At 42.4% G+C, this 13,338-nt stretch overlaps 1 protein-coding gene across 1 annotated transcript in view; it reads right to left on the bottom strand.

The window, feature by feature from the left end:
* Nucleotides 1–2,062: 2,062 nt before the first annotated feature.
* The window catches only part of vps37ba (VPS37B subunit of ESCRT-I a), a 35,397-nt gene continuing 24,121 nt past the window's right edge, over nucleotides 2,063–13,338 (bottom strand). Inside the window, exons 3-4 of the mRNA XM_060906650.1 lie at nucleotides 6,293–6,375; nucleotides 2,063–5,719 (exon numbers count right to left, since the gene is read on the bottom strand). Of these exons, the coding sequence (XP_060762633.1) occupies nucleotides 5,276–5,719; nucleotides 6,293–6,375 (527 nt within the window). The 3' untranslated portion in view covers nucleotides 2,063–5,275. The remainder of the gene's footprint in view (nucleotides 5,720–6,292; nucleotides 6,376–13,338) is intronic.

The following is a 13,338-nucleotide window of genomic DNA, read 5'->3' as shown; positions in this document are numbered from 1 at the left end:
GAACAGTTCTGAACCCAGTTCCAATCATTTGACTTCTGAAACACAGTAACATCTTTTCCATGATCATGAGAAATGAAAAGCTACTCACTGCATCAGTTAGGGTTAAAAGAATTGTTGCCAGCTGAAACTGCAGTAATTAAAGACTCTTAATTATTTGCTTATTTAATTCTAAAACAACATTTTTGGCCAGGCAGTGTACATTTAAACTCAGTTTTTCCACAAGTCCTGACCTTTAATCCTAGAAAACATTCCCCGTCGTAGGTCAGTTAGGATCACTACTTTACGGTTCACGTTCTTAAAATGTGAATTCTTAAAACACTTGTTTACCACAAATTTCATAATTTAAGTCTTCACTATTGTTCTACAAATGTAGAAAATACAGAAAAACCTACAAATGAGTAGGTATGTCTAAACTTCTGACTGGTAGGATAGAGTAGGTATACTCTGTTACCACAATGGAATAAAGTGTCCACATGGTGGCGCCACATTTACCCTGGTGAAAAAAAAAATTCCAGCTTGGTCTGACCAAATACCAGTTAACCAAGAACAGGCTGAGCTGATTAAACTGGGAGACAGTCTTTACCAGTTAGTAAGTCCTGGTTGAAAGAAAGTAAACAGCAACTGAATTACTGCTACTACATGGTAGACAAGTTATCTGCAATAACACAGTAAGGCAGTTTGAAAATACAAACATTTGTAATCAAAATACAAACTATTAAATCATGAAAGTGGAAAATATCTTGGCTGGCACAGGTGGTCAAGCAGTTTAAGCAGTGCAGCCTGTTTTGGCAGGTGGTCAGACCAAGCTGCATATTTTAACCTGGGCATTGTTTCCGGCGTGAAAACGGGTCAGGGGTGAAAAAGGTGAGAAGGGTGCGCGAGTGGTGACGTGGCCTCTGGTGTTGTTTTATTTTGTTTGGGGGGGTCCTCCCCCAGAATAAATATTATAGCCTCCTTACTAAGTATACTGTATTGACATTTGCACAAGGACATACAGTACAAATTCAAATACATGTAGTTATAGTGAAATTATGCCCTGGAAAAAAATGTGAATAATAGAATGAAGAAAGTGGAGAGAACACAAGGAATAGTGATCTTTTTTTTTTCCTTTTATTTGCCTGGACCACCAGTGTCTCCATGGCCCGCTTTTGCTGAGTTGCCACATGTTTCAGCCTTGCCCGCTTCTCTCCTTCAGCAGTCTGTTTCTTGGCACTGAAAGTTGCTTGAGAGCCATACTTGCTCTGCTGCTGCTTTTCCTCCTTGTTCACCCTCTGTTGGTGTTTGTATGTGGCTGTTGCAGAGTTAATGTTCTTGCAGTGTTCTGTCCACTTCCCCAAACTTCACGTCCTCCCTTCTAAAGAGCTGCATAGCTGTCTTCCCCCTGGACATCAGCGTGTACTTGACCGTCTGTATTGCATTAAATGTTTCCACATTCATGTTGCCACTCCTTTGATCAATTACATCATTCATCAGACTAAATGAGGACTCGACTCTAGGTCCATGAAAGATGGAGAGGCAACACTTAACCAGTGCACCCAGGGAGGGGTACTTGTCTGGTTTGTCGAAGACATGACCACACCACTCCACAATCCAGCTTCTGGTAGTCTGGTCTGCACTCTGACTCGTGTGCACACTCTGGCCAGCAAGAGAAGAGGCGCAAAATGATGATGCTTGCCCTTCGCAGCGAGATGTACTCGTCGCTATGGCGTCAATATCAAAGCAGGAGGAGGAGGCGCAAACCGGCACGAACTGTCTATGGGTGCGAAGCGACCTCCTTGCCCCTTGGGTCAATATCAACCCCCCCCCCCAATTTTTTTTCTCATCGGATCTACACGATTCACGTAGGTCACCTATTTTGGTTTCAAAACAGCGAATTTCGCCGAAAAGTGAGGGATTTTCATGTATATTGTTTTGAGTGATTGTGATAAAAGTGGCATATGAATTGAAGTTTATTTTTTAAAAAAAAGACGACGATGACGACAGTCAGATCATCAGGACATGTCCAGAGGAAAAGAATTACAAACAGCAGGATGGAGCAACAGGATACCCGATACCATACCAGTCTTTTACTATACTCTTTATTATACTTAAAATAGACATAGGTCAATCTGACAACTTTTATCCATTTCCCAAATGAATAAAACAATCTAATACAATAAAATGATCAGTATATTTTACATGCATGACCAGTCATCTGTACAAAACAGCCATGTTAGATCAAAAATAACCATGTACAAAATACACAAAAACTCACATGCTGGGGAAATGCTGGCTCATTTAAGATTACTGACGAGCCACTGCTTGGCAGCCATGTCAGCGTTTCATTGCAGTCAAGACCACTGAGCAGTCCTTTCCAAGAAAGGCATGTACCGAATAACCTTAAACAACATTACGATAAGTGCTGCTGATAAAAACTTGAGCCACGTTGCTCTAGAGGAGCAGACTGGCACATACTCCCAACTGAAAGCTGAGCTGCTCTCTCCCATCTGTGCAAGTATGATACAGTGGGCTGTTTAACACAATTCACATTTCAGACCACTAGGCACTTTAATTCCTGCATTTACTGGGTATCTTAAGGCACAGGTCCCCATGTCTTAGGGCAAGACAGCTAATCTCAGGTCAGGTCTATAGAACCGCAGCTATCAGAACATAAAAGGCGGCCTCTGATCTGGATTAGTAAGTTTCTGCATATACCTCAGGTTTCTGACCATGGTCTTAGAGTACCCCCTGCACATTTTAGTGTTTTCTTGCTCCCAACATTCATTCACCGGGGGTCACCAGTGAACTGGACCCTGGGTGAGAGGCAGGGTAAACTGTGGACAGGTCCCCAATCTATCACAGGGCCAACACAGAGACAGACAGCCATTAATGCTTTGTTCCCAACGCACCTGTTTCACCTCAAGCTAATTAATGGCCCTTCCTAAGTTGAATGAGTGAGTTAAGAGCAGAGAAAGCACTGAAATTTGCAAAGAGGACCAGCGTTAGGAATGTGTGGCATAGATATACAAGTTCAACCCCAAGTTGTGTGACCATGCAGCACCAAATATGATAATCTCAGCATATAGTAAGGACACTTGTAATTATACACATGATAGCATGCAGGAGCAAAATGGACATGCAGAGCCTGTTAAATTTAGACATTTGAGTTACAGATTAGATGTTTGAAGAGACCACAGTGGTGTCCAACCCTGCAGGCATTAGATGGCTGCTGCAAGTTATCCAGTTTCACAGAGGTGGTGTGCATTGGGAAACTGGTAAGGAACCAAAAAAAAAAAAAAAAAAACCCACCACAACTTCACAGGACAAAGAAAAGCCATGTTCACTCACATACTGAACATAGTTTGGTGTTGTGTATTGCCAAGATCAGACCACATGGAAGTGTCAATCCTGGCTACAGAAGGAACACGTCAGAGCAACTGTCAAACTAGGCGAGAAAATACAAAAATTCTAACATGCTAGACTTCGTCAGGGTGTCACGAGGCATCACTGTTCAATTGTGTCTCCTTTCATCATTCCCAATGTTCGTATTTTGGCCCAATGAAATTTATCAGCCATGACAAAATGGTGTCAAAATCAGGCTGAATTTACCACATTAATTCAACCTCAGGAAATGCTTTGTCTGGGTTGAGTTCTTTACATTACTATTCTGCTTAATTTATTAGCAAAATTTGAGCATGTACAAACAAAAATAACATTAGATTTAAAAAAAAAAAATTCTGGTTCACAGCACTGACACAATCTGAAAAAGTGTTCACACGCTTTTCTGATAATCCTCTTGAGATGTAAAGAAATTGATTTAGAAAATGGTTCAACAGTATTTTTAGGAAGCAGTGTAAACATCTCGAAACCGGTGGAAGTTTCTAAAGCAGACATTTCCCCAAGCACGTTTTCCCCCCCACGTGTGTTATCCTTATTAGCGGTCATGAAAGCAAAAACATCAAAAATATACATTTTAAAACCTCTTATAAAATCATTGCTAGTATGGCTGTAAATGAAAGCGGCAAGCTTTATATTTACTGTTTTATGTTTAATATTAATTTTCTAAAATGTAATTGATGTATTCAATTTAGGTTAAAGCAAGCACTTGCGCACCACCTTAATTACCAGGAATCAAAAGTTTGCACAATAATGTTTTCTAAAAATAATTAACATGTCAAAATGTTAGCTTTTCAGTGTTAGTACACAGTAATATAGACAGTGCAAGAAACTCGCATCTCCCACAGTGACTGTGAGCGATTCATCCCAGTTTGCACCCATGCACCATAATTCACCAAATGTGTACTCCCCCCCCCCCCAATGGTGTGCTGGTGTTCCCCCATCACTATGGATCTGCTTTTTTCCGTCCTTCATTCACACAGGACTGCTATTGAACAGAGTAACGAGATGGTTAATCCCACACAATTTGCCACTTGTTGGTGTCCATTCAAACTTGTTTGGCCAACGCATCCCTTTAAGCCTAGCCTTGAACTGAAGGACGCCGTCAATCAGGATCTGCCAGTAGAGGGCTAGGTCTCAAAACATGAAACCAGTCCATGACTCATCACTATGGCAAACACTCCTTCAGACCAATGCATTCCACAGACACCATAATATTCGTAATCATTCCTTATAATCTACCTGGAAACGTACTCCTAATTTCAACTTCATGCAAGCACCAGGACTAGAACTGAACCTACCAAGTCAAACACATCTTTGGCTAAATGTTGGTGCATATAACCTGGGATGTGAAAGGAAAAGAGTGGTTTTACTTCTCATTCAGGCTAGACAGTTCGGTCTGTTTGCATAGGCTTTATCGTAAATGCCATTACCAGTGAGGAATCAAATTTTTCTCGATATGAAATGTCTGATGAGACAGAAGGTGCGAGGTTACATAAAATTGCCAAGATACACAAACACAAAGCTTGACCATATTTTAGACCATCTGCTTTCCACTGGGCCCTTAACACCCTGGAGTTGATAACAGGAAATGTATTTACGCCAAACAACCAAGGAGAAGCACAAAGTCAGGAGTGAGATGCAAGGTAGCCAGACATCTTGTATTAGATCCCAATGCCAGAAGAAGAAAAGTCTAAAGTGCGAATTAAAACAAAAAACAAAAGGTACCATTGCTGACACTACTTTTTAAACTGTAGAACTGTCCAGAGAACCCTCATTTCAAACAGACATCCAGCATGTCCTGACGTGATATTCTCAGGCAGGGAGACCTTCAGAAAGGCACATCTGGAGATCCAGTGCATAGATTGTTCCTTCCCAAGTGGATGAAAGAGTCAGATAATCACTGTAAGATGAAGCCTGGTTGAGGAGCCATCCGAGGGGCAGATCTCTGTGGCACTGGTGGAGTGTATTGTGGCATGCAGAGAGAAGGGTACCCAGGCTGGGGTTGTCGCACTCTGGGTGGGATTGGTGGGTAAGGAGCAGCAGGATAGGCCATCACTGGAGCTGGCGGAGACTGCGCACTGGGATTTTTGATGGGGGGAAGTGGAGGGGCTCGTCTGGGCTGTGGGACTGGGGTACTGTCAGGCTCTCTCTGGAGGGGAGCAGGTGTGGAGACTGGTTCAGTGTGACTAGGGACCTGGGCAACTGCCGGCAATTTCAGCACCAGTTCCTGCAGCTTCTCGATCTTCACCCTCCGCAGGTGAGCCAGTTTGCGCTTGCTCTGGTACTCATCAATAAAGCCATCCAAGGGTACAGCACCATCAAGGAAAGACTCAGCCATGTTCTATTTAAGGAGGGAAGGAAACATCAAGGTCAATATTCAGCACTCGCAATATTGTTATGGACAATTCAAAATTGCCCTTTTGCTATCTGACAAAATTTCATCTGAAGATCTAAGCAACTATTTTCTTTACTGTTTTGGTTAACAATTCTCCTTCTCTGATGCATACAAATTAGATAACTTTTTAAGCTTACTTTTCCACAAAAGAACTAAATCTTTGTTAGCAAACAAACCTTATGAACATGAACCATCACGAATTTTATATCACCATACTACTATCATATCAGCACAAATGGCCATTACAGTGAACACACTTTACATGCAGTAAAGGAAATGTACTTCCTAGGAGAGATTCTTTGTTCCGTGTTTAACAGAACCGGTTTTTGTTCATGGTCATGTTATCTAGGCTATTAATCTCTCTGGCCTTAAGAAGAATCTCCTGGCTGAAACAATGCCAAGGACTTGAGGGTACCATGACCGTTACACATCCAACCTTTAAACCGTGAGAAAACAAGAATTAGGACCTGTGCTGAACACCCACAAGGCTCATGCAGTAAAGTGGGTGGAAGTGGTTACCTCAGTTTCTTCCTCAATTTTGGCTCCTTCTGCCTGCAACAATGCAAGCAATGTGTCCAAGGATGTGGCACCAGACTTGTGGTCTGTGAGCAGAAAAAATAAACCCAAATGATATTTCCCATCAACAAGGAGAGCATACAAATTAGCTGTTATGGAGCATAATGGAATGTTCAAGACCCTGAAATCTAGTCTGTCTGGATTTCAGGACCAGGATGATGCTTATGTGATTTCAGCATGTACTGTGCGAGATTTGTGCTGTTCAAGTTGTCTGATCAAGCCTGAGGCACAGTAAAAGACCAGCAACAAAGCCTAACTTGATGCACAGATTTCTGTGTAGACAGGTATGTCTACAAATCACAGGTCAATTTTACAACAGAGTTTCAGATGCACATCTGCAGAGCCCTTTATGCAACAAAAGGCCCAAGGGCTTTAAATAAATAAAATAGCACTTCAGTATTAAAATGATACTGAATCAGTGTCCTTGTTCATCCATAAATTAGAAGTTTGAAATCCTGGTATTCTTGTTCAATTAAGCCAGAAAGTGGTATAATGGTCTACAACCTCCCGTTGTTCTTCCCGTGTCACCCCTCTGCCTGCCAACCTGCACTGGCTACCTGTTGCAGCTCACATTAAGACATTGGTGCTAGTTTACCAGACTGTTAAAGAGTTAGAGCCAGCATACCTCCAGAGTCTGATCCGCTCCTACACACCAGCCAAGCCCCTACACTCCGCTACTACTGCTCGCCTGGCCCCTCCTCCTCTCCGCTCCTGCCCAGCCTGCTCATGACTGCTGTCTGTCCTGGTTCCCTGTTGGTGGAATGACCTTCCCACTGAGGTCAGAACTGCTGACTCCCTGACCACCTTCAAGTGCAGACTGAACACTCCCCTCTTCAGGCCACACCTCTCCCCTTCTTCCCTGCCCACGGTCATTGCATATCGGTCTAGACCAACCCAGGCTGTGTACCATCTAGCCTGGAGTTAGCCATCCGAGTTCTCCATTTAGTTGTACTTTGCTGGTTTGTTTCCTTGGGTGTTTGCTGAGTATTGGTACTTCAACAAAATATTACACTAAGTATTGTCACTTGTTCAGTTGTCACTAGAACGCTGTCTACAAGTTCAGCACTTTGTGTACCTGACTTTTGCATTCATTGTACTTCGTTCTGAATGCCATGTAATGTAATGTGATAATGACAATCAAAAAGCATAAGACAATGAATATCTTTGTCTCTTAGGACAACAGAAATAGTGTTGCAGCATAATCATATTGTGGGCAAAATGTGGTACCACATTGTCCTGCAGAAATCTTTAACCTGAAATGCTGAAGTGGACTGACTGAAATCAAATTGGTTTCACATTTTCTGTACACAGCAGAAAAACACAGGTTAGGATGGATGGACCAAGATCATCCTCCTCCTCTGGGCAAACAGAAGAACTCGTGTGAATTTACTTGGATATGCAGGAAGGGATTTCCCACTCCTAGCTGTCCAACTTAGTGGCTCTGACCTTTTGCTAAACAAACATGACCTACTTTTAATGGGTTGATAAACTCCGAGGGGACAAAGAAACAAGTCTTTGAGGTAGATGGAGTTTCCCCCTTTGGATAGAGAAGGGATCATTTAATAACCACAGCAACAGTGAGACTTCTCCTTGGTCTTCAGCAGGTACCGCTATGTGAATAACATACAGCAGGTCAGTGCTTTATTAAACTTGGATTCAGAAAATGTTAAATCCAAGGTGCTTTTTCTACTCAAGAGTATATAAAGATCTGTTAGAAACGTGGTCTACGATCTATGAGGGCAGGATTAAAGTCAAATGACCACTCTTGCTGACTGAAATCAGACCTCAACAGATGAGTCACTCCAGGAAAGGTTCAACTGACAACAGTTCCTATCCTTTTGATTGCTCTCCTACAAGTACACTTGCAGATGACAGGTGTGAAGTGATCGAATGGGGTTAAACATATTTCCTCAGAAAGGCACAGTTTTCAAATGAGAAGACTATTTGCCTGTATCCAAACCACTTTCAGTTTCTGCTCCGCGTGTGAAGTCTGCCGACGAATAAAACATTTACCCAGCTCTTTTTGTAGGATTTCTATAAAAAATTGGCCTACTTCTGCTTAAAACAGCAGGCTAAAGCAGGTGGCGTAATAGTTTGCACTGTTGCCTCACAGCAAGAAGGGTCTGGGTTCGAGCCCAGTGGCTGACCGGGGCCTTTCTGTGTGGAGTTTGCATGTTCTCCCCATGTCTGCGTGGGTTTCCTGTGGGTGCTCCGGTTTCCCCCCATAGTTCAAAAGACATGCAGTGAGGTTAACATGGGATGGCCTTGAGGTGAAGTGCCCAAGAGTGGCGGCATGCACATACGCAGCGGCTTTGCTCTCCTATGATGAGCTAAATTTTTTGTTGTTTATTTGTATCCTCAGTTCTGTCTGACAAATAGGGAGTATCCAGTATTTATCCTCTCATGGATCATAGAATCCGAATCAGAATGCTGATGGCTGCATTGTAGGTGGCTGATAAAAGGAGGTCATAGACACCCACCTCTGTTCAATGATGGTCGTTCCAAGTTGACAAAAATGAACGATCCTCTCTGGCTAAGATGTCTGCCAGTTTTCTGGAAGTCCTCTCATACTCCTGCACCAGTCGAAGGGATCTCATCCCAAAGTGCGTAGAAACATCTCAGTCATCCAGGTACATAGTAATCTGTGGTTGGTTGAAGAGAGCAACTGGATTCTATGATGATCCATGCGAGGATAAATACTGGATACTCCCCATTTGTCAGACAGAACTGAGGATGCCTTTAGGATGAGCGGTGAAATGTTTTCAAGAATCTTCAAGCAAGTCCAGTTGCTCTCTTCAACCAACCACAGATTACTATGTACCTGGATGACTGAGATTTGTCACAGATATGTTTCTACGCACTTTGGGATGAGATCCCTTCGACTGGTGCAGGAGTATGAGAGGACTTCCAGAAAACTGGCAGACATCTTAGCCAGAGAGGATCATTCATTTTTGTCAACTTTGAACGACCATCATTGAACAGAGGTAGGTGTCTGACATCTTTTATCAGCCACCTACAATGCAGCCATCAGCATTCTGATTCGGATTCTATGATGATCCATGAGAGGATAAATACTGGATACTCCCCATTTGTCAGACAGAACTGAGGATGCCTTTAGGATGAGAGGCAAAACGTTTTCAAGAATCTTCAAGCAAGTCCAGTTGCTCTCTTCTACCAACCACAGATTGTTGTACATTTGTGCAGTGACAAAGGCATTCTACAAAAGGCATTAGTAGAATGGGTGACTCAACATAAACATGGGTTCCCTTTTGAGTCTGGTTTCTTCCTCATGCTGTCTTGGAGTTTTTCCCTTGCCACTCTTGCCTCAGGCTTGCTCATTAGGGATAAGTTTATTAATTTGTGTGTTTAAATTCTATATTGTTCTGTAAAGCTGCATTGGGACAATATCTACCTATACTACTAAAGGAAAGCTGGCTGGCTGTCAACCTACCTATGCAAATCGACACAGCTGGACGCACATACTCCATACTTTGCACATGTACTGGTGACGCCCTAGAAAATTTTCGAATTAAAACGTTTTAGTGCTAATCCAACACACTATTCATCTCCCATAGGCTACAAGCTCGCACTAACACACTGCGCACAGCCTCGGTAGGGAATCCCCTCCCTGACTCACCTGACAGTTTCAATTGTCACGGGACCTAGAGCGCTCCGGTAGACTTCCCAATTCGAAGCAGCTGTATGGCCAAACCCTAGGACCAACACAGCCCCTGGGAAGAGCACCATTCAGAGGAAATCAGGTTCACAAGCGATATCTGCCAGTTTATTGCTAAAAGTGCCAAAAAATAAGTTGACTTAACATGGTTTTAATGGGGCGGCATGATGGTGTGGTGGTTAGCACTGTCGCCTCACAGCAAGAAGGTTCTGAGTTCGAGCCCAGCGGCCGGCGAGGGCCTTTCTGTGTGGAGTTTGCATGTTCTCCCCGTGTCTGTGTAGGTTTCCTCTGGGTGCGCCGGTCCCCCCCCCCCAGTCCAAAGACATGCAGGTTAGGCTAATTGGTGGTTCTAAATTGACCATAGGTGTGAATGTGAAATGGTTGTCTATGCATCAGCCCTGCGATGACCTGGCAACTTGTCCAGGGTGTATCTCGCCTGGTTTTACTGTGGCTCTAAACACCACAATCTACTATTTACTTCCTCTTCAAGTGGTGCTCATGGTATTTCACTGAATAGCCATTTTATTATATACGCCAACATTCACCTTTAGATTTATTGGAATCTTGATAAAAATGAGTTTAAAAAAAAAAAACTACCTACTAGTATTTTTAACTCTTGAGGATTTTGGACCCTCTCTATGCAAAACGTTATAAGCACCTTTAGATTCTTGCATTTGTGAATGTGGAACACTGAGCCACTGTGATCCTGCAACCATTTCTTCTTTGATTTGGACGTACATGCATGTTTAGGGTTGTTATCGGGTTGAAAGATCATCTACAGCCAAGTTATAACCACCTGACAAAGGCAACCAGGGCTAAAATATACTGATATTTATAGCAGAACTAACGATGCAGTCAATCTTCGCAAGCTGTACAAGGTAACAGATGAACCTGAGTTGCAGTTGCACTATTGTCAAAGATGCTGTTAGAGAAAAATCAGTCTAATACCTTCTGACGAATCAGAATCTAGCACAGTGTTATAAACATGTTTAATCATTTGATTGTGCCATAGTTATAATGCTGTACACTTCAAATGACAAACTATACAGCAGATTCAAATCCTAAAATGCAATTTATTAATCCCAAGAAGGAGGGGAGAGGGGAAGCACTATTACCCCAAAACAAGTGTAGAAAGAAACCTGGAAAAATGTGACTTTATGCTTAAGCTGAAAACAAAACCATCTTGTATGTGGATCTGTGATTAGAGGCCAGACTTTAATTTAAAAAAAAAAAAGGGGGGGGGGGGGGGGGGGGGGTTCAGATAGGGTTTCAGCAAGCTGTTTGGAGCAAAGCACCTAGCAACAGCTGCGTCACAAGGGTAATGAGCAAGCTTCTTTTTTTCCCCTTCTTTCATTCATAATACACACAGCATACCGGGGTGTGGTGTGGCACTGAATACGACTCCCTGAACTCTAACCTCGAGAGAATCCTGCCTCCGGAGTCAGATTGGCTATCAAACGCCTCCTAATGTGCCATGACTGGGGAACACAAAGGCAGAAAAACCAAGAGGTTTTGCAGTTGTGGTTTCATAGTTCCGAGATCTGAAGCCAGAAGAACCGGTTGGACATTTTATTACTGAAACAGATGGGCTGGGCTGAGCGGAAATGAAAACAGCCTTAAGAAATTGCAACACGTGTAAACATTTGCTTAATTTCTACACTTTAGATTTCACTGATCGAGGAGGAAGAACGTGTTCAATTTCACCTTCCCCAGTTGGTAGCAGTCATATGATAGGGGAAATCTGACTGACAGATGGGAATTGGCCAAAAAGAGTAAATCATCAAATGTACGCTGTTAAAAATACTTATTATATAAGAGCTTTTGGCAGAACTTTAACACTTTCTAAAAATATCACTCAAGCCTTATTCGCAGTGTTAGTTTCTCATCATGGTGTCTCTGGCTTTACAGGAACACATCATGAACGAGTTTCAGACAAGCCCAAATATTTACACAGTGATATAGTCATGTTATTGAATCATTATTTATCGAAAACTATAATTACTTTGTGGCATGTGGGAATATAAAATAAGCCTTTATATCAGCTGTGTAGCTAAACGGCCAATTAGAATAGAGCTCATAAAGCCTCGGTCACAACTGGCCATACGCGCTCCTACGGCCGGTCTACGTGCAAAAAACACAAGAAACACACGGAGGGCGCACGTGTGACGTGCTGATTTTCGAGCCGTAGAAGTTCGTCATGTCAAACAAACTCTACGGGCGCTTACGTTTTTTTTCAGGTTGCAAGACAAAACTTACGGCCAACGTGCGTCTTTCTCCACGAACAAAAAAAAAAAAAAAAGTAGCGATTTGGGAAACGCCAAAAATCGCATGGCCAAAAAAAAATATATATATATTGTACGTCCGGTTGTGGCCTAGGCTTTACCGGGAGTCATTCCCTCACCAGCCACTCTCAAAGGTAGACTGCATTTCAGATTTTAAGTTTAGGTCATAAAAAGACTTTCCTGACACTCTGTTACTTTTGCTTAGTGGACTGAAAGCTACTGAATTCGAAAATCATAGACTTCCAATTTTATTAAAACAGAACAATTAATGAATTTAGGGCCATGTGGCCCTAAATTCTCTGCTATTTTTTCCTGCTTCACCATGACCCGATTCAAGATACTACGTCATAGGTTTTCCCCGTTCACGCAAGGCATTGTGGGATAAAAATTTGAAACATGAGAGAAAGATGGAGGACACGAATTAAATGTGAAAGACTGACTACAGTAACGGAAAGCGAGAAGATACATTGTGAAGGAAAGGAAATGCAGGACTAAATTAATAAATATCGGCGGTCAGCGATCACACCTCGGTGTGATCAGCTGTTCGTTTAGCGACAGAACGATGTAACTGTCAGTGTACGGTCAAAGGTAAACCTGTAGATGGCAGTAATGCAACATGGTAGATGCCAGCTGCTGTAAAACCCAAAAGAAGGTGGTAAGCCTGCGTATGCGCACACAGACTTTCTCGGTCTGCTTGACAGCGCGAAGCAAGCGATTTCATGCACATTATCTGCTCAGGAATCCTCTCAAATTAAATAACTTCCCAGCCACAGAATGGCCTGATATTTTGTGAGATATTACAGAAATAAACATGCATCACTATGACCAAATTTCATGGATTTTATGAACTCGAAAGGTAGTCTCACTTTAAAGCGAAGAAAACAAAAACGCAGCTCATCATTTTACAGAGAAATGATTAGTCAAACTTCTGTTCATTTATCTCCGATTCTTGACACTGGAGACTCTCAGACCATATCAAGGTCTACAATTTTATTCTTTATCAAATAGCACCACAAGTTTCTCATTAATTT

This window comes from Neoarius graeffei, chromosome 24 (genome assembly GCF_027579695.1).
Source record: "Neoarius graeffei isolate fNeoGra1 chromosome 24, fNeoGra1.pri, whole genome shotgun sequence".
In the NCBI taxonomy this organism is placed as follows: domain Eukaryota; kingdom Metazoa; phylum Chordata; class Actinopteri; order Siluriformes; family Ariidae; genus Neoarius; species Neoarius graeffei.
The sequence above is the reverse complement of the archived record's forward strand: the minus strand, read 5'-3'. Positions and strand labels throughout refer to the sequence as shown.